The 27,920-nt window shown below is 37.0% G+C and overlaps 1 protein-coding gene across 1 annotated transcript; it reads right to left on the reverse strand.

Moving 5' to 3' along the window:
- Positions 1-15,080: 15,080 nt before the first annotated feature.
- On the reverse strand, positions 15,081-16,196 carry LOC149075222 (uncharacterized). Its single transcript, XM_089242508.1, has 2 exons — positions 16,010-16,196; positions 15,081-15,919 (listed from the first exon to the last, which is right to left on the reverse strand). The coding sequence occupies exons 1-2, from the start codon at positions 16,023-16,025 to the stop codon at positions 15,558-15,560; spliced, it is 378 nt and encodes a 125-aa protein (XP_089098634.1). The 5' UTR covers positions 16,026-16,196; the 3' UTR covers positions 15,081-15,557.
- Positions 16,197-27,920: the final 11,724 nt, after the last annotated feature.

Consider the following 27,920-nt stretch of genomic DNA (forward strand, 5'->3'; position numbering starts at 1 on the left):
CTTCTCAATCGAAAATATCGGGTGCTGCCGTCTTCCTAGCTTTCTTACGAATGACGTTTTTTCTCGCTAAGCGTTTCCTTTTATGTCCTCCGAGCATTGTTTTAACTTTCGTGGAAGCTTTGTCACTCAGCAAGCGACCAGCCTCTTTTTTGCTCTTTCCACCGCAGCTGTTTTCAAATCTCTACTTTGTACGACGTCATAAGTAAAATCTACACCTGACCTGAGAACCTGATGGCCAACAGCCTTCGCTCCTTTTTTGAACAAAGGCATAGCCGATCGGAAAAGGGAGCTGAATATTGAACCGAAACCGTAACCCCGTTGCAGTGGTATACCCTGATAATATCCAAGACCTTGACCCGCTTGGTTGACGTAATAATCAGTTACGCTGTCTATACAACAGCGATACGGGTGGTAAGACATCATAAATGTTTCAGTCGGAAGTGGAATTTAACTATCACCTTCCCACGTTCAAATGACACGAGATGACCTGTGTGAGTCCTTATATGAATGTGAACTATTTCAAAACTCCTTCGGGCTAGAGGGATGTAGTGACCCCTCTCGAATGCTGCGTTGACGATGTCGCCATCGTGTCCTTCGGTTTTTACGATTCTTCATAACGGGGCAAAGGTGTTGCCGACAATCTGCGGTTCGACTATCTTATATATAAATGGGAAAGTATGTATGTACGTATGTTCTTTATACAAATCTACAGTTTTAGACCGATCGTCGCTAGATTTTGCATATATACCAAACAGGTCCGGGATTGAACCGTAGGCTACTTTAAAAGTTCGTCAGAGCTGGGCATATGCCCGAAATGGGCGAAAAACTGTCGGGCAACGATAGTTTTGGGGCCTCAACAATTACTTTCGGAGCGTTTACTTTGGTTACCGTGGTTTCCAACAATGTGTTTCAGACGTGAATATATGCCTTTACAATGGTTTGTCACACCTTTAATTCTGTTATTATAACAGTTTATTCCTTTATAACGGTTTGTCACTTTTCCAATCCTCCCATTAATTGCAGAAAACCCGGGAAGCGCCGGGTATTTCTGTTAGCCTATATACAGGGTGTCCTGTAAGAGATAATGCGGCCTTTATCTCATCAACCGCCCATCGCATAGGTATAGTTTCAATTTAAAAAATGCGTAAAAGGCGTTTGAATAATATTCGCTGCACAAGCTGGACGTATGACGTCGCTAACAACAGAGAACAACAACTACGCTGACAAAACTGGGAATAAAAATGTTCAACGCCAACTGATGAACTCAATGCTTGCCTCAAATCATCAACACTCTGGCACGAAGTTAAAAAATTATCATTATCCACCAACATGCGAGTTCAACTGCAAAATGACTCAGCACTGCTATCATTTTCACATCAGTTGACCAACCAGTAGACCCAAGAACTGGACCGATTACGTACCCAAATGGATTTTGCCAGTTGTTAAACTCAGTTCAAGAACTTGCAGACAAAGTCTTCCCAAACATTCAACAAAATGACCAAAACCATGAGTGGCTTTGTGAGAGAGCGATTCTGGCACCGAAAAATAACAGTGTGAACAAGATCAACGAAAAAATCCTAAAAGTTATTCCAGGAGACCACATCTTACAAATCGGTTGACACTGTCACAGACACGGCACAGACATTTAGTTCTGTATCCTGCAGAATTTCTGAACTCCTTTGGATATTCCGGGTGTGCCACCACACAATTTGACCCTCAAAGTCGGAGCACCTATAATGCTTTTAAGAAATTTGGACACACCGAGACTCTGCAATGGCACCAGACTCTGCGTGAAGAAATTGCACAATTGCATCATTGAAGCAACGATTCTAACTGGATGTGCCAAAGGAGAAGACATCTTTATTCCACGTATCCCAATTATTACCGAAGAAATGCCATTCACTTTCAAGCGATTACAGTTCCCGATTGGTTTAACTTTTGCCATGACAATCAACAAAGTGCAAGGCCAGTCGTTAGCAGTGGCAGGTATCAACTTACTTGAGCCCTGTTTTTCACACGGACACCTTTTCGTCACCTGTTCGCGTGTTGGTAATAGCAAAAATTTGTACATCTACACACCAGATGGAAAAAGAAAAAATATTGTGTATCCACAAGCGATTGCCTGAAGATTTTAATTAAAATATTTAAAAATAAAAGTAATTTTTTCTTACTTGATGCAGAAATTTTTTTGATTAAGAAATAATTAATAAGCTATACATATATAAATTTTTTACGGGGCGGGCAACGTCGCCGGGTATCAGCTAGTATCACAATAAACGTATAACAGATGAAAGTCTAGTTTCGGATCAGCCGTGAAAGGCCCCTCTGTCATCATTCCCTTTATCTCACCGGGTTCAAAACCTTGACTCTCTGCTATTCCTGTATGTAGAATTAACTTAGCACCTTTCCTCGCAACCACCTTTACTTTTTTCGTGGTTTTGTTGAAAATCCTCCTTTCTAAAATTTCTCGTTATCACCTTAATGAGGTCTGTGGTACTCTCGTAGAAACCACAAGGGATGACACCTTTTTTTATCTCTCCATCTCCAGAATTAAATTCAAAGCTGTTAGACCGTTCCGTTATGTTGTGGAAAGAATGGGAAAATATCAGCTCTGGTAGAGCTACTTCCATATCCGAATCAAACTCTAACGAGCTGGGGAGTTTTGTGACGAAGTTGGAAAGGGTGTTATCAGGAAAGAAATTCATGCTCGAATCGCTTGGGAGCGTTAAGTAGAACGAAGCCATCTTGTTGAAATGAGTAAAGATGGATTGAGTCGCTGTATTTATATCCATGATATAAACTTTTCTGGATAATGCATCCACTTTACGAGTAACTCTGTTTTACCTTTCCTCTTCCTTTTTCTTAGAATTTTTTCTATAGGAAAGGTGTCTTCTAGTGTGGTCTTCGTCATTTCATGTTCGTAAAATGTCCCTTTAATTTTTTCACCCATCAAATCTTTTAGTCTGTAGACGGGTATCTCCCTCGGTATGTATTCATCCACCACGAAAACTTCGTAACTGTGTAAAATTAGATTCGTATCCCTTTTCAAAAGGGTGTTTCGTACGAGAAATACGAACGTGGTCGCCGATAAAAAAAACTTTTGTTTTACTTTTTTAACCTTTTTCTTCCCATAGAGGTTGTCCCACACCCTCTTTTCGTTTTCTTTATTAACTTCGGTAGGACTCATCATTATACTCCTGTGAAACTTATTATTATACCCAAAAACCAGATCTTGTAACACGTCTATGTATCTATACGTGTTATTTTCTGTGAAGTATCGCCACATCCTCGATTTCAGCGTTTTATTGAACCTTTCTGCTATCGCAGCCTTTGTGACGTCATCCTCTGTCGTAAAGAACTTGACCCCTTTTTCCTTCAGAAACTTTTGGAAGACCTTATTCTTGAATTCGGTGCCTTTATCCGTTTGCAGAACATGTGGTTGCCTTTCGACAAATATTTGATCAAACGCTTTCATCACGCTCCGCCCCGTTTTGTCTTTGAGCGGGATGGCCCAAGCATATTTAGACAACACATCAATACACGTTAAGATATACTGATAACCGTCGTTGTATTTTACCAGGTTCCTCATGTCAACTAAATCAGTTTGGAATTGTTGATTCATTGCACCAACTATAATACGGTTCCTGGGGAACTTTTTTCTTCTTTCACGATGGAGTGTGTAAGATTTTTCCCCTTCTAACCACTTTCTTATTTTTGTTCGAGAAAACTCCCCTTTTAGAGCTCGATATAATGGTTCGACACCACCATAACTACCCTCACTCTTCGGATTTCGATATACATGTTCCATTTTTTTTTAATCGGAGTGAAAGTGGAACACGGGTTCATTCCTCTTTTATAATGGGGGGGGGGGGATAAAACCGGGATCCTCCTGACGCGCATGCGTACATCGAACGCCTTTTGCGCCTTTTTCCGGTCCTAGCTTTGACTGTACTAAGTCCTTTGTTTCAGAACCCCCCTTCTCCCACTACTCATGGCTATTTATTAAACATACACATGTTGGAGAGGTTGATTCGCCGGTACCACTCTATGTTAAAGAGGTACGCCGGACGCGGCCGGAGATTTAAACGAACTATAGTTTCGTAGCACGACATATTATATATTACTAGGAAATCGTGAACAGGACATTGCGAAAATGATAATAATAACCTTTCCAATTAGCGAATTACAACTTAATTTTATTCATTCATTGAAATTACTTCGACACTGTGAATTACACTAAACTCGATACAATTTATATTCAACATGGACACTCTCACTTCACCAAATTAAACACACAATAATTATATATATAATTTGAATCACTCACCGTCATCTCGGGGCAAGGTTTCTTGCGTCCCCTACATTGAGGGATCTCGACCCGGGGTTAGGATAAATTCACGACTCTTCAAGCGCGACATGTTGGTCGTCCAACCTCCAGCAATACTCTCTGTCTCTGGCTAAAGCCTCGTGTGTTCCCAAACCAAGTTGGTGAAGACCACTGCTATTGGTCAAAGTCAATCTGTGTTGCATCCCATGTATGTATGTATGATGTGTGGTTTGTGGTTTCTCTATGAGAAGACGAGAGGGTGAGAGAGTGTGTGTAAGATGCAATCGTAACACACACAACATTTGATATTCGATTAAATTGACCAGAGTGGCCCTCAGGGGCGTTTGGCAGATACGACCACACAGGGCCCCGCGTTTTAAGGGCCCTGTATTCATTGGCGTACACAAAGGGGGGTTTTGGGGTTCTCACCCCCCTGAGCCAAGATTATAGTGTAGCAGGAAAAAACTAACCCCCCCAGAAGGAAAAAAAATCTGAATCCCCCCTCCTCGAAAAATACTGCGTGCGCCTATGCCTGTATTTACCTTCATATGTGGTAATATTTAAAAAAGTTGTTCTATTTTTGTAAAAAAAATGAGATAGCACCGTTTTTCAACTATAAAAAATGATAATGATTATTCCAAATAATACAGCAAATAAATGAGAATTATTCGCAACTCGAAGGAGCCCCACAGATTATTTTCTCTACCGGATCCGCGTCTGGTAATGGCGGGTCCCGGAATTACCCTAATCCTGATGATCTACTAACATTTTATTTTGGGCTTGAAATCAATTTAACTTAGATAATAATGCAGTTATTACAAACTGCAATTAAAACAATGGACGGATTAAGTGCAACCAATTTTTCAGCTAGTTTTTGGACCCTTAATAGCTTTGTTTTTAATTATTTTTCTTCCTTCCAAAACTTATAAATACCTTTTTAGTGCCTATTTTAGGCATTTTTAGTGCCTTTTTGCCTGCCTATTACAATTTTTAGTGCCTAAATTTCCGCGCTCTACCACGTCATTTAAAAATAGCTCACATAGTACACTGAAAGCGCTTTTCTATATTTGCGTGAGAAAAAAAGAAATTTTAAATTGTTATTAATTTTAGTGATTTTTTTTCGCCTCTTTTACGCACTACCAACATCTACCAATCTCCTCCTCCTTCCCGGGAACCTATCAATTGACGAAAACCTTGCATATCCAAAAATGTCTAGCACTAGCTCATTAGCCCTGGGGATGACAAAACAGTATTTGGCTAAAAAGGCATCCGTAAACGAATGCCATTGTCATCTACTTCCCGATATTTCTTGTATTCATCCTTACTCCCCAGAGATTTGCGTCCTGTTGTTGAAATTTTAGGAAAAGAAAAACCGCGGTGTCCAGTGTGAAGCCCGCGCCGGCACCAGACACTCCAGATGGTTTTGCAGGCTGTTTACCCTGAGCTCATGCAATTAAAAATAATTGAATCCGTCGGTCTTTTTTACTCAGTGAAAAGAGCTGCTGATAAGCATACAATGAAGGATGCCGGTTGTCAATGGTCCCTGGTTGTTGTTGTTTTTTTTTTGAAATGATATACAGTATATTATTATTATTTTTTTTTATTAATAATTCAAAACAGCACACATAAATACATGGACACAGATATACAAAATAAAATAAAGACAACAGAACAAAAAACAAAACATACACTATGCAGCTCTTAGGGACCCATTTGGTCCGTCCTAGAGCTTAATAAATATTATATATAATAAACGGCACGCTCGATTTATATTTAAATATAAATCGATTTTTATATATTTTTTTTCCACATGAAGAAAAAACTCGTTTCTACAGTACAGCAACACCAATAATCCTGCTCCCCCCCCCCCCCACAAGCATAGGGCTGACAGTGATCCAGCCCTGGGGCCCAAGATAACTAACATTGTTTTTGTTTCCATGCTATAAATTCCCTATGGGGGCCCGCCAGATTCCAGTTTAAGAGGGCCCTTGCTTCAGGATGTGGGGACCATATAAATACTTTCCAAAAAGTTAGACTAGAAGCTATGGTGTGGCAAATTTTTCAACTCGTCCTTGATTGTAACCCAGCTGCATATAGCATGGACCTTTTATTGCCGTTCCTTTTTGTCTCATAGATAGATAAATTATTAAATTAATGAATTATGAAATAATCACAAATTTGCACTGTTGGAATAAGGAAACCATGGCCTCCACGAGGGTCGGATTGAGAGGCTCCAGCCTGGCGACAGTCAATTTTTAATTATTTTTTTGTTTAATTTAAATGCTTTTTGAAAGTTGGTAACTCGGAATTTTTCTGGAAGAAATTCCTTGCGCTCCTTTTCTGCCTCTTCCAAAGGTCAATTCGAGTGTGGGGGGGGGGGGGGGGGGGTTAATCCCCCACTCTTTAGCAGACATTATTTTTGCAAGTTATTTTTGGAATTAAAAAAACAATTTTGGGAATTTAAAAAAATGAGACGAACCTAACAAAATAATTACACAAATAATAAGTTAAATTGAAAAGTTTTTGAGAGTTCAACTTTACAAAATGTCTGGTCTTGTAAACGCTAAAATTAGAGGCGAGAGATTGACGAGATATTTTGTTAGTTCCGCTTAAAGGGGTGAATATACGGCGTGTATTTCATTAATTTAATAATTTATCTATTAAATACTATTAATTGTATTCAAAATTTATTGATTACGGTCATAGGCATACGCAGAATTGTCTCGAGGGGGTTTCAGATTTTTCCCTCCTGAGGGGGGTTACTTTTTTTCCCTGAAAAATAACACTATAGTCTTGGCTCAAGGGGGGTTAGAACCCCCCCCCCCCCTTGCGTACGCCAATGATTACAGTTTATAAAATGCATGCTTCTATAGTGATAAAAATTTCTTAGACATGTCAAATTCAGTACAGAAATGTGATGTCCTTCAACCTTATTCTACTTCCGGGATCCCGAGAAATGAGTTCAGAATCCAGGGAAATTCCCGGTTGAATTCTAGGTGCGGGATCGCGGGAAAAATGTATCACAGGAGAAAAAACCTAGTGGGGACTTGGGATCCACCTTTCCCTGCCATATAAGAAAATTACCGATATGTACGGGCAGGGCCGCAACTAGGGGGGGGGGGTGCAGGTGGGTCTGGTGCCCTGGGCGCTGTACTAGAGGGGGGCGCAAATTTCATTCTTTAATCTCTCCTTCAACATTATGAGGAAACGCCAAAATGCTTGGTGGCTTCGGCTGACCAAGCATCTAGTTGCGGCCCTGTGCACGGGATGACAGTTGATTCTATTCTGTCGCTTTGGTCGTCCCCTCACGAAAGGAATTTCTGGCTACGGCACCTGATAGTATGTGGCATAAGTGTGATATATATTTTTTTTCTTGTCAGTTTCTAAATCCTTAATTTTAGGTTTTCATTTTTTTCCTTTATTTATTTATTTTTTTTTTCTTGGTGCCCATTTTTAAATTTTTTCTTGCCTATTTTACTTTAATCATAAAATTTTATAGGTTTGAAAAATTGCTATACTTTTGAAGCCTTACATTTTAATTTCTTAAACGAATGAACAAATTTTCTGAACAATTCGAAGGAACTTATCAGAGCCGGTTTGAAGTGACAGAGGAATAGATTTTTTTTTTCTTTGCCTTTTTCTAATATGTTGGGGGCGAAACCGGACCGGGCGAAACCGGCTGCTGTCCGTGATTGTCTTTTGCCGATGGCTATCCATGCACATAAAAGCATGCACCCAAACCCCAATTGGTGACAAATATCTTTCTTGCACAACAGGTGACACACCCGCCCCTAGGTCGGCGTCTGAATTCAGTAATTGTATTGCAATGCCTTTTTTACAAAGTAAAAAGAGTGCCGCTGATCATATATCCTGCCTATTTCTTGGTGACTGTATAGTGAAAAAAAACCTACATTGCTGCTGTTGTTGATGTTCCTTTACTTTGTTTGGACTTTCCCTGCCCAGTAACATGAAAGCACAGAGCTGAAAGAAAAATTTGCAATTTTTTTCCTTAAAGAAATTTCATATCGGCATTTATCAAGAAGCGGGTCGCACCTCATGTAAGCTCACTTTTATGTAAACAAGTTTTATCAGAACTTTCCTTTTTTTTATGACTAACTTCGTGTTAGCTATCGTCTGCAAACTGACCATATTTTCTTTTTAGCTATGCATAATCAAATTTGTGCAATACCAGAGGTAACCAGATTGTACATTACATTGCGCTGGGGCAGATGCATACGAAGGAATTGGGTTGGTGAAGGGGCTTCCCCGCAAGCTGATAAAAAAATTTGGAAAAATTGAAATATCATCGTAATTAAAATATCGAAAGAAATACTTTTTATATGCTATTTCACAGAGTTCATATTTCTTTTTTTAGAGGGTTTTTGGCGCCGTAATCCTCCACGCTGGCCAGATATTCAAATATGCTATTTAAACCACGTTAATTTAAATGTTTTTTGAGGAATGGAAAATCAAAATTTCTCTGAAAAAAATTCCTTATGCCCCCTTTGAAAGTCGGTTCTGCCGCAGGGCCGCAACTAGACGTTTGGTCATCCGGGGCAAGTGCGCATTTTGGCGCCCCCTTGTAATGTTGAAGGAGAGCTTCGAGGGCCAAATCTGGTCATGCGTTGAAGACCCCTGGCTCAAGCCTTCCATATTACGTATAGCCAAGACCCCCTGTAAGCCTCGGATCTTCAACGCATGGCCAGATTTGGTCCTCGAAGCTTTTCGTCGTGGCCCGCCGTTATGTTTCCTCATGTTATTTCTCAAAATGTTATCAAATCTGTTATTTATTATTATTACCTATTATTTTTTTATTATTTCTTATTCTATTATTATGCATTTTTGTATCTTTTTATCAGTACTAAATTCAGTCAATTTAAATTTTATTTCTAAGCGACGGAAAAGACGTCGTTAAGCTTTTTTGGAGAGAAAAAAAAAACCCACGCTTTTTTTAATTTCAGAGAGCGTCTTCTTGCATATAATAGTAATTTATAAAATTAGATTCCAAAATTCTTTGTCAAAAAATTTCTGTTCAAAATAATCTGATGGAAAAATACAGGGCTTGACAAATCCCAGGTACTAGATCATCATGGCGACTAAGAAATTGTCTTTGACGCCTAATATTTTTATGTATGATAACTGATAACTATATTGAAGTCTGAGGACAGTACAGAATTATCGGAAATTACGTCGACTTGTCTGCCAGCATGAAAGGCGTCCTGAACAAGTCAGAATACACATTTTTGGACGGATTTAACGGGGGAAAAAATCTTGGCGCCTATAATATTTTGTTGGCACGTACATTTTTTTTTTTTGGATTTGTCAAGCCCTGCTCATGTATATGTATACACTCATGTTTTGAGCGTATTGTTAGCTTGTTCGGGTTTGAGGCCGTTCTCGTAAGTACGTAAGCGAATGCCGTTCAATGATTTCAAATTGCGTTGTGTATATATAAAGTATAATAACCCAGGCAAAGTTTACACAAAGTAGTCATACACGAGATGCTGGAAGTTAATTAGTTTATTTACACTCTAGTTAACTGAATTAATGCAAATTGTATTGTCATATTACCATCATTATTAAAAATATTAATACAACTTCATTCAAAAATACTTAACAAAATCTTCGGTTGGCCCCCAAAACAATTAAGCTCTTGGCCCTGAACATTATATGACCCGTGATTTTCCATTGCATCTCAGTTCGCCCCTAAAACAATTAATTACAAGTACCTATACTATATGTCACATATGGGAGAGAGAATATAATCCATGCATCACTCACCAGGTGAGACCCTTCTCCAGTCTTTAGCTTTAGTAGTAGTGTTTTGTGCGTTTCTGGAGTGGTCGTAGTGTTTTGTGCGTTTCTGGAGTGGTGTCGTGCTATCTTCCTTCTCGGTTTATAACCTTAGGGTAATGTACTTTTTAGCTTCCTTACCTTACATCAAGTCTTACCTGGTTGTTTTGTGCTTTTATCACAATATCAATATCCTGGTAAGCTTTTTTCTTTTGGAGTTCAAATGCCTACCAGGAGTTTGAAGTTGTGATGCTCTGCTGAACTGATGCTAATCGCCACACGGGCATAATCGGCTGAACAGAAATGGTTCGAGAACCATAAGTCCCGCGCGAGTGAAAGACGAGCATCTTACCACTGCGCCACTCGGTTGAGCTGTTGAATAGTTCGAGAACCATAAGCCCCCCGCGAACTAGGCGTTGTTTTAAAACATTCAATGCCCATGTCCGCGGGGGGCTAACGAGTTTTCGATTTTTCAGGTTTATCCGTTGTAACCGGCTTGACCTGTAAAAAACTGGTTTTTTTTTTCATTTTAGCTCGTCTCCACCTCCCCATAAAACGAGCTTTTTTTTTTCCACAGCCACCAAGGAACACCGAAACAATTTTGTGTTCGGTTGTTCAAAAATTTAGAAGAAGAGGTATATCGTAAGTCCAGATTGGATAAAAAACCTCAAATATTAAATTACGTACCAGCCAACAATTTTTTTCAAATTTTGAAGAAAATGGTTGACTATTTAGTAGTAGTGTATTTGTTTATATTTGCCAAAGAAAAATGTTTCAAAAGGATACACTACACATGTATTACATTAAATAATATATTGTATAATCAAACAAATATATGTGTGGGTTTTTGATTGATTATACAAATTGAAAATTACAGTTTTATAGCAAAAAAGGTTAGAGCAACATTTCTTAGCTTCATAGTTCATTTCATTCATAGTTAAAGCAACATTTTTTTCAACAGTCTTTTCCTACATAAAATATGTTTTTTCAGTTCTTTTATTTTTTATTTATTTTTTTTTAAATTTTTAATTTTTTTTCAAAATTTTTTTTTTAATTTTTAAAATTTTTTTTCAAAATTTTTTAACGGCAAAAGTAAAATACATACAACATTTTTTCAGAGTAAATATGCAATCTTAAAGAAATAAAATAAAATATAAAAGCATAAAATATTTTCAATTTTTTTAATATTTTTTGTCGAGTTCATGTTAGATTTTAGAATTATTTATTTGCTATAAATAATTCTATATAATTATTGTTTAAATTCTATATTCTAAAAAAAAAACTATACTTATGGTTGACATGCAATATTTTTACAGCATTTTTGTACAAACACATACATCATTTTTAGAGTTCATATGAATCAATATTTTGGCTTCAATAAACAAAATTGAGCGCTAACGCATTCATTCTGTATCATCGTGATTAATCTCATGATGTCCATATGATAAGACATTCACAGGGTCAAGTAAATAATTTTTATCTGTGAAAGAATTCAAAGTTATTTTTTCATTTTCGGTAGTGTAGACTTGGTGTTTTCTGGAAGTTATATTTCTTTGTAAATTTCTTAGCATTTTTTCTTGATAGAGACATTCTTTGTACATGTCTAAAGTTAGATCTTTTAAAATATTTTTTTTTACACCCTTCCCAGTTTTTTTTATTTCGTTGCCGAAAGTGTACGCATACATTTTCGGTTTTAAAGAGCAAAACTCTCTTATCGGGGTACCTTTTGTTTCATCTTTTAATAGACCTAGTTTATTTTGGTTTTCCCTATCATACAACGGGTGATTACAAGGGTAGTTACTAAAATCTATTATATCTTTAAATTTTTCTGCTAAAGTTTCATACAAGTTACAAGTGTTTATTTTCAACACCATGTTATCGGTATCAGTGTATAAAAGTTTACATTTTTCTGAACCGAAAAACTTTTGAAAATGTTTGTAATACAATTTATATAATTTTTCTTTAGCAAGTTCTAATATTGAAAATCCTATGAAAATAGGTTTATCTAATATAACTTTATTTTTCGTGCTTTTGAATAAAACACAATTTGTGTCTAAAACTTCAAAATACTCAATATTTGGTAATGACAAGTATTTTCGAGCTTGTTTTTTGTTGAGGGCACACTTTATGTCCATTTTATTCCTAACATTTTGACATGTCTTCCCATAAAAAGCATTGTTCATTAACTTGAAGAATCCTTTATCAAAATCGTTGAGCGATTGCTTCCTTAGATGATTATTTAAATCAACATATGGTTTCAAAAATGGAGTCTGATGAAAAGATAAGACTTTATGAATTTTTTTAAGTTTCAGCCCCATCTTAAGGTAATATTTCAGTAACCTGTAGTGACAGATATAGTTTTCTTTATCATGTAAAGTGTTCAATAACTTTTTGTTTTTACTTGGATATCTTAATTTCAATTTTTGAACAAGAGATTTTTGATATGGAGATAGCATATCAGCAGTTATTATTCTATGCTCTGGTGCCAAGGGGAAAGTATTATGTTTATCATGTAAATAGTAAGGGTATGACAAATCTACTTGAAATATGTAACCAATGTTATCGTCTTTTTTAAGTTTTAAAATATCTATTTCTTGAATTTCACTTTCATTTAACCACCGAAAGTTTGAAATGGGTAAATATTGCGTTTGACAAAAGCCATATAAGTTATTGACATCAAGAGAAATAATATAAATTTCTTCTAAATTAGGGTTATAGTTATCTAATTTAGGATTATTTGCAATGGTGTGGCGTGTATTATTAAAACAAATTCCTCCTCGCATACCTTCTTCTATGTATGTGTACATATCTATTTCAGGAAGAAGATGTATTTTTGCTTTCGTGAATTTTAATCCTGATTGAAAAGTCAAATGAGGCGTGGAAAAGAAATAAACAGGATCGAGGTTGTAATTTTTGAGAATGAGCATGCGAAAGTTCTCAAATACGTCCGCTAGTAATAATGTATCTGTTATCTGGTATATTTTCAAATAATCTGCGAATGTTTTGCAATCGAACGTCTTCCACACAAGCTGAGCATGATTGTATTCTTCTTCAGATATATTACTATTTGTTAAAGTATTGAAAAAATATTTTTTGGCTGGTAAGGATGTATCTTGGAGCTTTTTAATATCGTCAAAATATTCATACGGGAAAATACCTTTACTTTTCAAGAGGTATCTGTTTTTAGATTGGAAAAATTTATTAAAAAGCGGGAAATTGTAGTTCGATTTTATTAAATTGATTGCTAGATTTGCAAGAGAAGATTGTAAAAATTTGAAGGAGTCAAGCATAATTACATTGTCTATTTTTATGCACATTATTCGCTCGCTGTTGTGCGGCACAATTTTTAATTTTTTCACATGATGATTTCTAATACCATTCATGATGAAATGCCCATCATATCCCTCTAGATTATGAATATAAAGTGGAATGAAATATTTTTTTTTATAATTTAAGTTGCATGAGTTATGAGCATATCCTCGAAAATTTCCTGTAACATGACAGTGATCTATGACAATATGGTCATCTATTGTAAAATTAATATCACATATGTGGCATTTAACATTCTTACTGAAATCAATCGTGTTCGCTTTTAAGGGTACAATATTTTTCAAATCCTGAATGAGACTTTCACTGAGCGATTTTACTGTATTTAAGAACACGTTAATGGCATCTTCACCGCAATAATATACTGTTAGAAACAATTCTTCATTTTTAACTACAACGATAGAAAAACTTATTGGTTTATGTAACTCAGTTCTAACGGTGTTACAAGTTTTTTGTTCCGATATTTTACACGTCAGGGCTTCAAAATCCGCGTACATGGAAATTGGATGCTTAAGGGTTTTTTCTATGGCTTTAAATTCTAAAGTTAATTTTTTGGGTAAACATACTGGGTAGTTATTAGTACATAAATTTCTGTGTTTTTCAAAAGTTATTTTCCGTTTAAAACCAATGAAACAAGATGGGCAAACGTGGTGGATTCCTTGTTTTGCACTACCTAATAATCTATTAATTTTAGTTATTACAAAATAATGATTATTGTGTAACAACAAATTGATGTGTTTCTTGTTTTTTTTCATCTTAGAAATATAACAAGGGTGAATGCTTTTCCGTTCGTAAATGTAAACATTTATACCGATACTGTTCTTTTCTTCGAATTGTCTTATATCATCTAAATTGACTGGAAAAGTGAGATGGTTAAAATTCAAATATTTTTTAAACTTGGTGTACGAGTACCCAAAGCATTTGTTATGTTTTACTGGAAAAAGAGCAGCTAACACCGCAAGTAAAAAACAATCTTTTTGATTAGTTTTTATGTTTAGGAGACATTTTTTTTTTTTAAATCACTTGGTAACTTGGCGTCACTGCAAGCACCTGATAGAGGCTTATATCTCCCAATGGTTACGTCAATAAAATTTAGGGATTCTATAACCCACCCGGATCCATTCCTTATGAAACTTTCAACATTATCAATGATCTTTTCGAAGGCTCTCGAAAGAGCGTCTTCATAGTTATTCGCAGTTAATATTTTTTCTACCTTTGAACAACTATAGAATTTTTGACGACATATTTCGTCATCCTGTTTTTTTGTGAAAGTAAGTTCTACACAGAGTATAAATTTGATAAAGTTGAAAATGGTAAATAACTTACGTATTTCGTTTTTTAATCTCGTAAATAAATTATATGGATCTTTTTCCTGCAAATACTTTCGATATGTTTTAATGAAACCCCCGAAACTTTTTTTTCTCTGTATGAACATTGTTTTATAAGATTCGATCAACTAGTTCACCCTCTAGAAATAGTTTTTTTCCGTATACATTCAATGATACGGGATAAGTTCAGGTACATAATTTTACGGAATCACCTATTTTCAAGCTGAAAACCGTCTCCTATATGTTTCTATTTTCTGATGAGGAGGTTGATCACTAAGGTCTAAGACATATGTAAAGGTTTTTTTTTTTTTTTTTTTTTTTGGTCGGGTTTTTATTAGTAGAGGATGGCTTTTTTTTTTTCTTTTATCGGAATCATGATAACCTCCTCTTCATCATTGAAAACTGAAATCAAAATCAGTCTTTTTTTTTATCAGACCAAACCTATCCATCATCTAGATGTTTATGTTTAACATCTGGAGGAGGCACCTGATTTATGAGTCGTTGATCAGAGAAAACCTATCCATCGTCTAGATGTGTTTTTGCCACACCTAGAAGGAGGCTCCTTTGTCTCTAAATTGTGAGGATAACTTTTTTAATTAAGAGGTTACGATGCCAATAGAGATAATGTATGATGATACAGAAAGAATTAGCATTCTAAGTCTACAATACCTATAGCTTTCTATTATAGCTTTTCTATATAGCTTTCTGCATCAGCGCTCAGTCTACAAGAAAATCTATGTCTTATGTACATTGTATTTACAAAAATCATAGTTCCACAATCTTTATTGTTTTAGGTATTGCTGCATGCACTCAATAGCCTTTTTTAGCGTATCGAGCAAAGTTATGGGTAAGTTGAAGCGATTTTTAACATCTCCGTCAATAATACGGGATAAGTTTAGGTACATAATTTTACGGAATTCCCTATTTTCAAGCTGAAAGCCTTCACCTATGTGAATTTTGTAGCTTTCTATTTTGTGATGAGGAGGCTGATCACTAAGGTCTAAGTCATATGTAGAGCTTTTTTTCGTCGGATCTTCATCAGTGTTGGATGGTTTTTTTTGGTTTTTGGTTTTCTTTCTTTTATCAGGTATCACGATAACCTCCTCTTCTTCATCAGAGGAAACAGAAATGGGTCTTTTTTTATCTAAAAAATTATCAGACAAATCCTAACCTTACAAATAAATAAAATAGGTGTCTGGAACAGTAAATAAAAAAATATTGGAACGAGACTTACCGTTGTTGGTAGCCATCCTAACTTTGATGAAGATGATGAACAACTGATAGATTCGATTGTGGACTATGAAATTGTGGGTCGATGAGCTCCAGTATTTATACGGTTTTTCAAGACTACTATTGCGCGTACACTTAATGTTTCGTATTATACGAGTAAGTAGCTGTTATTGATTGTTTTCATGCTGTGGTTATTTCTTTCTACTAGTAATTAAGGATGTGGTTATTTTTTGAACTCGTAGAAGTGAACTCTTGATATTTTTAAACTCGAAGACGTGAACTCTTGACTTTTCTTTGAACAAAGACTCATTTGAATATAATCCTTGAGGTAAAGTTAGTTTCTAAACATAGTTTCTCTTGTCTGAAAAAAAAAAACTACCCGGATCTATATCCGCCGTTGCATATCCGGCATAAAAATGAAAGGAAGTCTCTAACAGTTTCGTCGTTCGAGACTTATTTGGATAATTCACCTCATTTATGAGTACGTTTAATCTCTCATGGGAAGTTATTAGTGTATTGTCATGACCAAAAACGATTCAATGACGTTTTTAGCATGATAATTCAGATTCTACTTGAGTCTGATTTTAAAAACACTCCACAATGAACACAAAAGATCGTGTCAATCTAAAAATAATATATTTATTCATAAGTAGCATAAATTAAGATCACAGAAGTGGACAAAAACAATGACGGGGTTACACATTGTCAGATACAATATCTAGATGTGTGTACATTGAACGGCTTTTTATTCCAAGATTCGATCCAACAAACAGTTCTTGTATAATATGGTCACTATTCATAATTTTGAAGAAAAACACTTGTGATGACACAGTTTCTGCTAAATCAAAACTGTTTTCAATAGCGTCTGTGAGACGATGCTTCATGTTGTCGTAGAGCTTTTCACAAAGTATGTACGGAACAAAGTTTCCACATTCCGTATTTTCAACCATGAACCCAAAACCATAATGCGAACAATTCGATGCAACAAGTTTATGAACTTCCTCCAATATTTCCTCGTTAGTTATGACTTTGTAATATTTAGGGTCGAGGGAACCAAACGAATCTGGATAGTCAAAATTGAAACTTGTTGCAGCAGTAATACAATCCATCATTTTTCGATAAAGTTTGCAATCGAAAGTATAGGTCTTCAAAATTCCATCTTCTCCATGAACATAAACGAATCCGTAGCGGTCCATTTTAGTAAATACGGTGATTGTAACTCGGTTCCCGATTTTTATAGATAACAAAAGTTGGCTTTATTATAGTAAACTGTTGCAATCTTGTATGGCTCCGATATGTAAGATATTTGGATAAATTACTTGTTTGGCGACATAAGAGCAAACTATTTTTTCATTCACATCTTTATTTGATGTTAATTCATGCAGTTTTTTTCTTCTAACAATGTGTGATAAGAAATAGAAACAGTACAGAGCACACGATCTTGAGAAGGGAGATTGATAAACGACGTCATTCCACTCGATAGAAGTAGAATTTTTTTTGATAAATTTTAATATGTGTCTGCTTCTACATTTCATTCCATAACTATCGAAATAGTAACATTTTTTATTATCGAAATACATCGCCACCCAATGGGACCCCCGTTTATCACTCGTATCAAGGTTAGAAATGAAACCTTTGTGCTTTTTGTTTATTTTCATTGGAAGTTGATCTGCTGCAAAAACTCCTGCAAACACTCGCGATAAAATGTCGTCACTCATTGCGAGCTGATACAACTCGAATGTATTCATTGTTAAAAGTGAGTAAAAATGCTTCTACTTTTATCTATTTGAATCGTGACGGGAATTTGATAATAAACGATGAGTGTCATCGTTTCTTGCAACGCTTCACTGAATTTCATTTCGATAGATAGATTCGAGTTTTCTGGTGGGCTGGTATGTGTCATGTCCCCCGAAAAATCACTGGTAAGATCGTAACAGTAAAACGTGAAGCCTTTACTGTATGAATCATACGTTATATCGATATTTGATGAGCCATTGGAAAATTTATTCAGATCAGTGAATAAAGAGAAATAATTCCTCGCATAAATAGATTTATCAAAAATAGGACTGTATGGTTTGGTAGGAAAGGTGATGCCATCCTTACGTAAACAAATATAATTTAAATTGGCGTGAACGAAATTAAACGGGTTCTTTTTCTCATGACCATTGAAATTTTGATTACCAACCAAACCCAAAACTACGATGCTAGGTATCTCGCCTAAGAAAACGTTCGATATAGAGTGTGATTGAACACCACTTCCAATAGTGAAAGATTTCACTTCTGATCTTCGAAAATTCATCTGAATATTTCCACCTTCTAAAGCTTTAGCGTGACCGACTATAACAGAAGGTGAAACTTGAACTTTCCTAATGTACAAGCTTGCTTCTAATATTTGCAATTTATAATCGGATTTATCAGCTAAAAGACAGAAACTGTCCTTCGCTCTCTCAAATTTTATTTTCAAATTCACGCCGTTTATTAACAATTTAGACTGTTGACCCAAATCGAAATGCAGCTTCCCGATTAAATCCATTTCCTTTGATTCCGATGATAAGGCGTTTCTTTTTATTAAACCAGCGTTTTCTGTCGTGCTCGGGTCGTAGTCATCCATTTTTTCTGTGTCTTTAAAAAACAAAGCGCTAGTGAGATAACTTTCTCTTGCATCGCGTGAGGTGAACAGTAATGATTCCAGATAAGCCTTATATGCGTAATTCGCGTCATTCAGTATCGGACGATCGTTGAGAGAAACTTGCATGGAAGCAAATGCAGTGTTTAATATATAATTTATAGGAGTTACTTTAGCACCAGCAGGAATCGATGTTCCATCTCGCTTAACGATTTTAGCTTTTAGGTGGAGAAAAATTTGAGATGGGTCAATGTATTTTTCTGAACTTGATCCTGATACGAGAAATTCTATAGGGCCGCGTTGACTTATGCTAGAGACCGGTTGAACTTCAATGAAAGCACTGTTTTCGATCGCAAGTTGCATGAAATTTTTCTCGAACAAATCGAGTTCACTCTTCAAACACGGACATGCGTTAGTAGCCATGATCAACAATAAATGATGCGGAACCATAAGAGTTCAGTTCATTTATAACTATCCGGAAAAAATGTCTTTTTTTCTGCGCTTTGTAGTGATGGACTTCTTTCTTTTTCTTCGTTTTCGACCTCCAGATTGCATTTTCTTGACGACATCATCGGCGATGTTGTCTCTCATTTCTATGAATCTATTTTTAACTGATGGTTTGAAATCCTTCCCGGCTAAAACGTCAGATGCAACGCCTACTCCTGTTTTCAAAATTTTCCGACCAAAATATTTCCCGATTAAAGGTACTACATGCCGAAAAAGATTTGAAAAATACCCGGACCCTCTTTGTATAGCTCTTCCTGCAAAATATGGGAGACCTGTTCCACTCTGATTTACATAATATTCAGTGCAATCTTTAGGGCACAACATGTTCGTTGCGTCTGAATGAACGTGTGATACAGCTTGTCTTTATATCTGCACGAAAGACAGCACGAGAAATATTTTACCATCAGTAAAATGTATATAATCACCTGAAGACCCTCGCAATTCCACCTCCACGTTTTCAATATAATTTTTCTGAAGATCGAGGTACAATGGATTTGAATAGCTGCGGACGACCTGATCACCCTCTTTTTCTTTTAATACTGGAATAATTTTTAGTAACGGCGCCATTGTGTTTCCAACTATTTGACTCGATATCAAGTCGGTGTATACGAAAACTTCAGATATTCCCGCCTCCAGTTGTAGACGATATTGGGCTACGTGTTCACCAACTCCAAATTTCATTTCTTCGAAACCTAGAATATCGGCGAACTCTCTTGATAAAAGTAGTTCATGATCATCTGGAACTGTTAATTTAACTGTATCATTTTTTAAAACGTCGATTTTAATTTTATCGAGATACTTTGAAAGTTGTTTCCCGTTTGAATATAAACCTTGAGGTAAAGAAAAGTTCTGTGTTTTCATGACCTTTGTTCTAAGCATAGTTTTTCTTATTTCGAAGTAATCACCCGAATCTATATTCACTGTTGATCCTGCATAAAAATGAAAAGAAGTTCCTGTCAGTATCGTAACATTTCTTTTCAAACTCAGCAGTGCAGCAAAGGTAGCGCAGTTGTCTTTATCAATGATAACTTCAAAACCTGGCGATACTATTACAGTCACATATCTTTCACTTTCATCAAGAGAAAAACGCACAACGCCTTTTATCATAACCATGTTTATATTATCATTTATAACATCAAAGAATTTCAAGTCTTTATTGTTGTTTTCTTTGATACTTTTGACTGGAATAATTTTTTTAGCCTCAAGCAGTTTTCGTTTATCAACCAAAGTAATATACTGTTCGCTCACGTCCTTCATGCCAGGTCTGAGTTTTAAATTTGTGTTCAGTTTAAATTTTGTAGTTGTTGTTAAAACTACGTTCAATTCGATCAAACTCAAGAGCTTCAGTAATAGCGGAGCGTTATCTTTCTCTATTCTAATTTCATAACCGTTTGGAATGTTCAACGTGACATCTTGAGTTTCATAATTGACATCGAAGTTGACAATATTCGTGTTTGCTGTGTACAGTATGTTTCTATTTATAGCCTCAAAGGCGGTGTCATACTTGTTGCTAGAAATCAAAATATCGTATTCTTTGATGTCGGGCTCATCAACTTCATCCGGATAAGTGACTTGGTATTTTGAATTCTTTTCCGTAATATTATGCCACGATTTTGGAAAAATTATATCTGTCAGAGCACACTTCCAATTCGATCCTTCTAAATTTAAGGGTGTTGGCAATTTGGTTATAAAATGACTCTGTGTGTTGTTGGGGAAAAGTTCATTGCTAACATTGCTAGCCAAAGTAATGAAAAATTGATTTCTCATTATTTCAAGTCAGAAGCCTTGATCCAGCTGTTGTACAGGTCAGAGAAGCCAAGCCATCTAACATAAAACTCTTTGCTTTTACCGAATCCACGCGATTTTAGAATTTTTTCGATACCCCAATAATCTTGAGAGGATTTAATAACACGCTGCAATTCTTCACCGTACCAGCGTCCAGTAACCGTTTCACCACGAAGATCAAACAAACCATAAGTTGGGGGATTTGTGGGATAACGCTTATTAATTAAAAAAATTTCCACAGACCAAGGTGTCTTGTATGATTTACGTTGTATTATTTTTCGAGTTTTCAAAACTCTTACCTGGTCATTCAGTTTGAATTTGAAATCAATAGGAGCCTTCGAACCGTACAATCGTTCAAATATTTCCGAGTGGTGAATTTTTCGTATTTTCGAAGGAGCGAATCCAGTGGTGCGGTTCACAGTATCGTTTATACTTTTGACAATGGCAGGTAAAATATCAATGTATTTATACGATCTTCGGTATGTGAACGCACGGTACAGTTTGCTTTTTATTGTTCGAATCATCCGTTCAGCTATGGCAGCTTTCGTGTCAGAAAACGTGGAGTAATGCTTCACGTTATGTTTTTTTAAAAAAGCTTGAAACTTTTTGTTGTAAAACTCGGTACCCCTATCAGTCTGAAGGTGAGAGCATCTGTCTGTTTTGAAAATTTCTTTGAAACCCCTTAAAACCTCATCTTGTGTCTTATTTTTCAGTAGTTGAACGAAGAGTTTGCGACGAAAAACATCTACAACTACTAAAAGATATTTGTAGCCTCTGTTATCTCGAGCATAACTTTTAAGATCAGCCAAGTCCATATGCCACAATTCATTCACACCCAGAGAAATTATAGGGCGAGTTTTGATCTTATATTTTCTGACATGACGATGCAGAGTGTACGGATCCTGACTTATTAACCAATTTTTGACTTTGCGTACTGGCACTTTAGCTTGCTTAGCTAACTTGTTGATACCTCCTAACGATGCTGGGTTTTTAAAATCGTAGTAAATGTCTTTCAGTATTCCAACCATTTTTTACCGGGACTGTGCGACCGCAGTTTTTTCCTTGACTTCGGGGTTTTTGCTTTCCCGTGAGTCTTAACCGGAGTGAAATAAGATTCGAGAAATGGATCTCTTAAAGGAGAACGTTTGGCGCGAGCTTCCATTTCATTTTGCTTTAATGTATTGTTTTGAATCCATTCAATGGGAATGTTCTGCTTTGTGAGATGGTGAAAGAACAAAGGAAAACTTGGTGGTATGTCAACAAATTTCCTGTTACGCATAATGTATGAGAAAAAATCTATAATATTTGATCCAGGAAGTGGCTTTCCATTAATTTCTACTACACCCAGTTTTGACCATGACATATCACCCTCTCTCATTTTGTCAATCAAAAGTGGAACGAATTTTCTTGTCGAGAGCGGTATTGACAATAATATCTGTTTGACAATCGGATCCGCATCTTCTTCTTCTTCTATGGAAACTTTAGATGGCTGAGCTTCTTGTTCTTTACTATCAGGAACGACTGCAACCTTAACGGGATCTACTGGTGTATGAACTATTTTCTTGTATTTTGATAAAAGATTTGAAAGTAATTTAGCTTTGACATCGTCTGGAATATCGTTTGTATTCAGGAGTGACTCGATATCGCTTTCCAAATGGGATTCTACTTTATACCGTTTAGGTAGCGGTAGCAAGTATTCATGCGGAACCAAAGCCATTTTTTGAGCCATTTATCGCTGAAACAAACTTCCTATTGCACCAATAACAGCTGGGATGATATATGGTAAAAAACCACCTGCTTGATTTACTAAAATATTTTTTTTTCTTTTATTAGAGACTTTTTTATCACCAAGTTTTCTAATGACTGATTTATATTTTTTGATTTTTGAAACTTTAACAGGAACGTTCCCGTGTAAAACGTTGTAACAAACCTCACAAATAGAATGCAGCTGTGAAGGAGTGATGGTTTTTAACAGAGCTTGACGCTGAGATGGTGTCGTAGATTGCAAAAGTTTTAACAGGTGATAGTTTTTACGAACTGATTTCATGATTTAGGAACAAAGACCCAGTATTTACCGTCAGCATCCGGAAAACAAGAACTTCTCAATCGACACACCGAGGAAGATAAAGGGTGACAATCGATAAATATGTATGAAAACGGAGTCTCCGTTGCCTTTTTATATGCATCCAAAAAGAATCTGCACTGGCCGGGAAAAGCTTGACGAGCTAAACACTGAACCTGACTGGAATCTCTGATGTTTCTGAACAACACCAAATAATGCGTGTTAAGGGAAATATTGCGAAAAACTTTATTTTTCGGAAACAAATTTTGAGTGATTAAAATTACGCTCTTATTTTCGTGATGTGATTTAACGGTAAACAGTTGTGAGACACTACCGTCAATGGCTTCTAAGAGGTCGTCTATAATTATTAAATCATAATTATCGAAATTTTCGGGCAGCCCTTGATGGAAATGTATATCTAAATTATTTTCCTCTAAAAACCAAGGTTGGAACACAGAATAACACCACAGTACGTTTTCTATTTTTTTTTCGTAAACATTACTTTTTATTATTTTCCTCACAAAAGTCGATTTACCAGATTGAGAAGGTCCGCTCACCAAACAGGTGGATGGAAACCTCAGCATGAGATCATGTTTAAACACGTTCGCAGAGCTTTGAGTATTCATGGGGAAACAGCTGAACGCCGACGAAATATGGTTTTAGAACACCCTTTTCCAAGTAAAATATTCTAATATCATAGACGGTTGTTTTTTTATCTTTAAAGCATGTATGGAAATATATGCGTCTACCCAAGTGTATTGACCTAAAACAAGAAGTGTTTGTTATGTTGACAGATCGAAAACTAGCAGGAGAAACGTCAACTCTAGTAAGCACAACATAGATGGTGAGAAATAAAACGAACAGGAAAGATATCACGATCAAATAAAATCGTATTTTTCTATCAACCATTATGAGGAGAGTTATTTTTATATCCTCACTGACCGGGAACTAAACAAAGAAGCAATTATGTTATGTGAAAAGCAATATATAGAAGGATGGAACACAGACCACTCCAGAAACGCACAAAACACTACGACCACTCCAGAAACGCACAAAACACTACTACTAGCTTTAGCCCCTTAGACACTCATCGCAGCCAAGAAACGATTCCTCTGATTACAACTCTCGTCTTCACAAGTCATCCCTTTTTCAGTCTAGTTTCGTTACTCATTTCTAACTCTCCAATTCTCAATTCCCCCGTATCCAGATTTTCTCATCCCTTTAAGATTTCATTACGGACGTCCCCCGTCCCTTGGAAAACTCCACCCATTTAATTTGATTTGATATTTTACCCATCATCTCTAAGTTTCTATTCGTTTCTTGAAGGTTTATTCATAAGATTGGCCACTGCCGATCCATCCCTAATTTCTTTGTCCAAGCGACTCTCCCTTCAGGACCCCGAGAACCCCAATGGCCATGGCCTAACCTTTAACCTACATCGAAGCTTCCCATGACTAACACTCGGCATTTTAGATCCTCTGTTATACTTTAATTGCACCCCCCTAATAAAGGGATTCTACTTCTACTTAAATGGCCGTCATCTATTCTCAATCTTGAAATTTGTCTATTCATTCGTTGGTCCCCTTTATTTTCTACGATTCCCGCTTTCTCTCCAAGAAAACACTCCTCGGACGATCCCTTTTGCCTAGGGCACCCCTGAAGTACAACCGACCAGATGCGTTGTGACGGTAACTAAAAGATTCCCTAATGAATGGCGATTGCCCCATCTACTTACATCGGCCTGTGATTGTATTTCTTTTTAATTGGGACTATGTTCCCACCGCTTGGACAAAGCTTCTTCCATCGACATGACGCCACTTACTTTAAACCCTCAAGAAACATGTCTACCATCCATAAGCAACCATTCTTATTTACGTTCCTATTATTCAATTATTTGTTTGCTGTACATATAGTAGATCGGTTACTGTCGCCTGCTATCGGTGCCTGACCTACAGTTCTTAATAGTTAAATCCAAAAATCAAATTTAAATACTCCAAACTATCAATTTTAAATATATCTGAAAATAATAATTTTAAATATTCCCTCTATTCTATATTTCTATTTTAACTAGCACAAGCTAGTTAACAGTATGTATAGCATTAATAAACCTACATATACTGTACGCAGGCTCAGGGATGTGCGCAGAACCAAACTTTGTGGGGGAGACGGGTATCTCTCCCAGAAAAAATTTGCCTTTAAAAAGAATTTAAAACAAACCGAAATAGAAAGAAAATGCATATAAATGCTATATGCAACTTCTGTCGATATTTTATATAATTTATTTAAAAAAATACTCTAAATTTTTGATCATCTTGAGGCAGACATCCATAGATTTACCATATTTTTCTGAGGCGGCAAAAATCTTTTTCCACAAAAGTAGGTTAAATTACCCGTCATCGCTGAAATCAAATACAGATTGAGGATAAAACACGGGACATTCTAGTTCAAAAAGGAACGTATGGTCAGGAGGAAATATGCGTTATGACAAAACACACACCAACCCCCCCCCCCCCCCTTGAGTAATGTCCCATAAACTTTGAGCAACACCAATCATTTTTGACTTCCGGCGTTCCTGCTTATGCATGTTTATTTTTTCCTTATTCTCTTGCACTGATGTATGGGTAGGCATACGGGCAATGCCCCCCACCCCCCAGCGTCAACGGCTGAACAGACTGGTATGTGTATGCATATACACTGAAGAGCCAAAAAAACTGGTCACCTGCCTAATATCTCGTAGGGCCCCCGCGAGTACGCAGAAGTGCCGCAACACGGCGTGGCATGGACTCGACTAATGTCTGAAGTAGTGCTGGAGGTAATTGGCACCATGAATCCTGCAGGGCTATCCATAAATCCGTAGGAGTAAGAGGGGGTGGAGATCTCTTCTGAACAGCACGTTGCAAGGCATCCCAGATATGTTCAATAATGTTCATGTCTGGGGATTTTGGTGGCCAGCGGAAGTGTCTAAAGTCAGAAGAGTGTTCCTGGAGCCACTTTGTAGCGATTCTGGACGTGTGGGGTGTCGCATTGTCCTGCTGAAATTGTCCAAGTCCGTCGGAATGCACAATGGACATGAATGGGTGCAGGTGATCAGACAGGATGCTTACGTACCTGTCACCTGTCAGAGTCGTATCTAGAGGTATCAGGGGTCCCATATCACGCCAACTGCACAAGCCCCATACCATCACAGAGCCTCCACCCACCAGCTTGAACAGTCCCCTGTTGACATGTAGGGTCCATGGATTCGAGGTTGTCTCCGTACACGTCCATCAGCTCGAAGCAATTGGAACAGAGACTCGTCAGACCAGGCAACGCGTTTCCAGTCCTCAACAGTCCAATGTCGGGCCCAGGCGAGGCGTAAAGCTTTGTGTCGTGCAGTCATCAAGGGTACACGACTGGGCCTTCGGCTCACATCGAAAGCCCATATCGATGATGTTTCGTTGAATGGTTCGCACGCTGACACTTGTTGATGGCCCAGCATTGAAATCTGCAGCAATTTGCGGAAGGGTTGCACGTCTGTCACGTTTAATGGTTCTCGTCAGTCGTCCCGTTCTTGCATGATCTTTTTCCGGCCACAGCGATGTCGTAGATTTAATTTTTTAACGGATATCCGATATTCACGGTACACTCGTGAAATGGGCGTACGTGAAAATCCAAATTTCATCGCTACCTCGGAGATGCTATGTCCCATCTCTCGTGCGCCGACTATAACACCACGTTCAAACTCACTTAAATCTCGATAATCTGCCATTGTAGCAGCAGTAACCGATCTAACAACTATGCCAGACACTTGTTGTGTTATATAGGCGTTGCCGACAGCAGCGCCGTACTCTGATTGGTTCCATATCTCTTTATTTGCATATGCATACCTGTACCAGTTTTTTTGGCTCTTCAGTTTATACGATTTGACATCATCGCCATTGTGCCCCCCCCCCCAGTCTTACAAGTCTATCTCCGCCCATGTACTGATGCATAAGTGAGAGATAACTATACTTCAGATTTCCTATTTTTTGGTCATGCCTGCATGAATGTTTTCCACGAATGAAAAGATACTTTTCAAATTTCATTAAAGAATGTTTTGATTAAAAATTTGTATCTTGCTTTATTTTATTTTTTAACTTTTTCTGTTTTTACTATGATAAGTTTTATTCTATTTCTTCAACCAATCACAATTAATTAAATAAATAAATAGGGAGCTGCACTTTACCTCCATTTAATAGAGTCTATCTGGATGAATGCTGTAACAATATTTTTTTTTAGAGAGATATAGATGGCTTCTTTCTCAGCCAGAGATATCAAGGAAACAGTTATTTTCCGGATATTATGCTGAGGTGAGCTCGGAAAGAAAAGTCATCTCGTCTCCGCCGGGACTCGAACCCAGGCCTCTTGCATACCGGGCAAGCATGCTACCATCTACACCACTGGAGACACATGAATCTGCCTTCCTAATTTCACGCACTGTGTCGTGAGGCGCTGAAGTAGAGGCATTAGTAGCCTCTCTTAACTTCAGGAAATGGCCCCCGGGTGGGACGGTTTAGAGAGATACGGGTTAGAGAGAGGTTAGAAAGAAGCCATCTATATCTCTCTAAACCGTCCCACCCGGGGGCCATTTCCTGAAGTTAAGAGAGGCTACTAATGCCTCTACTTCAGCGCCTCACGACACAGTGCGTGAAATTAGGAAGGCAGATTCATGTGTCTCCAGTGGTGTAGATGGTAGCATGCTTGCCCGGTATGCAAGAGGCCTGGGTTCGAGTCCCGGCGGAGACGAGATGACTTTTCTTTCCGAGCTCACCTCAGCATAATATACGGAAAATAACCTTCCTTTTAGTTTCCTTAATATTTTTTTTATTACAATAAACAAATCTTGTTTCTTGCACTTGCTTTTTCAGAGGGGACATGATTCTAATTGTATAGTTTGGATAAGTAATGTCTTACTAT

This window comes from Pholcus phalangioides, unplaced genomic scaffold (assembly GCF_987345545.1).
Source record: "Pholcus phalangioides strain wild (caught in Gottingen) unplaced genomic scaffold, Ppha-v1.0 ptg000015l_1, whole genome shotgun sequence".
Lineage (NCBI taxonomy): Eukaryota > Metazoa > Arthropoda > Arachnida > Araneae > Pholcidae > Pholcus > Pholcus phalangioides.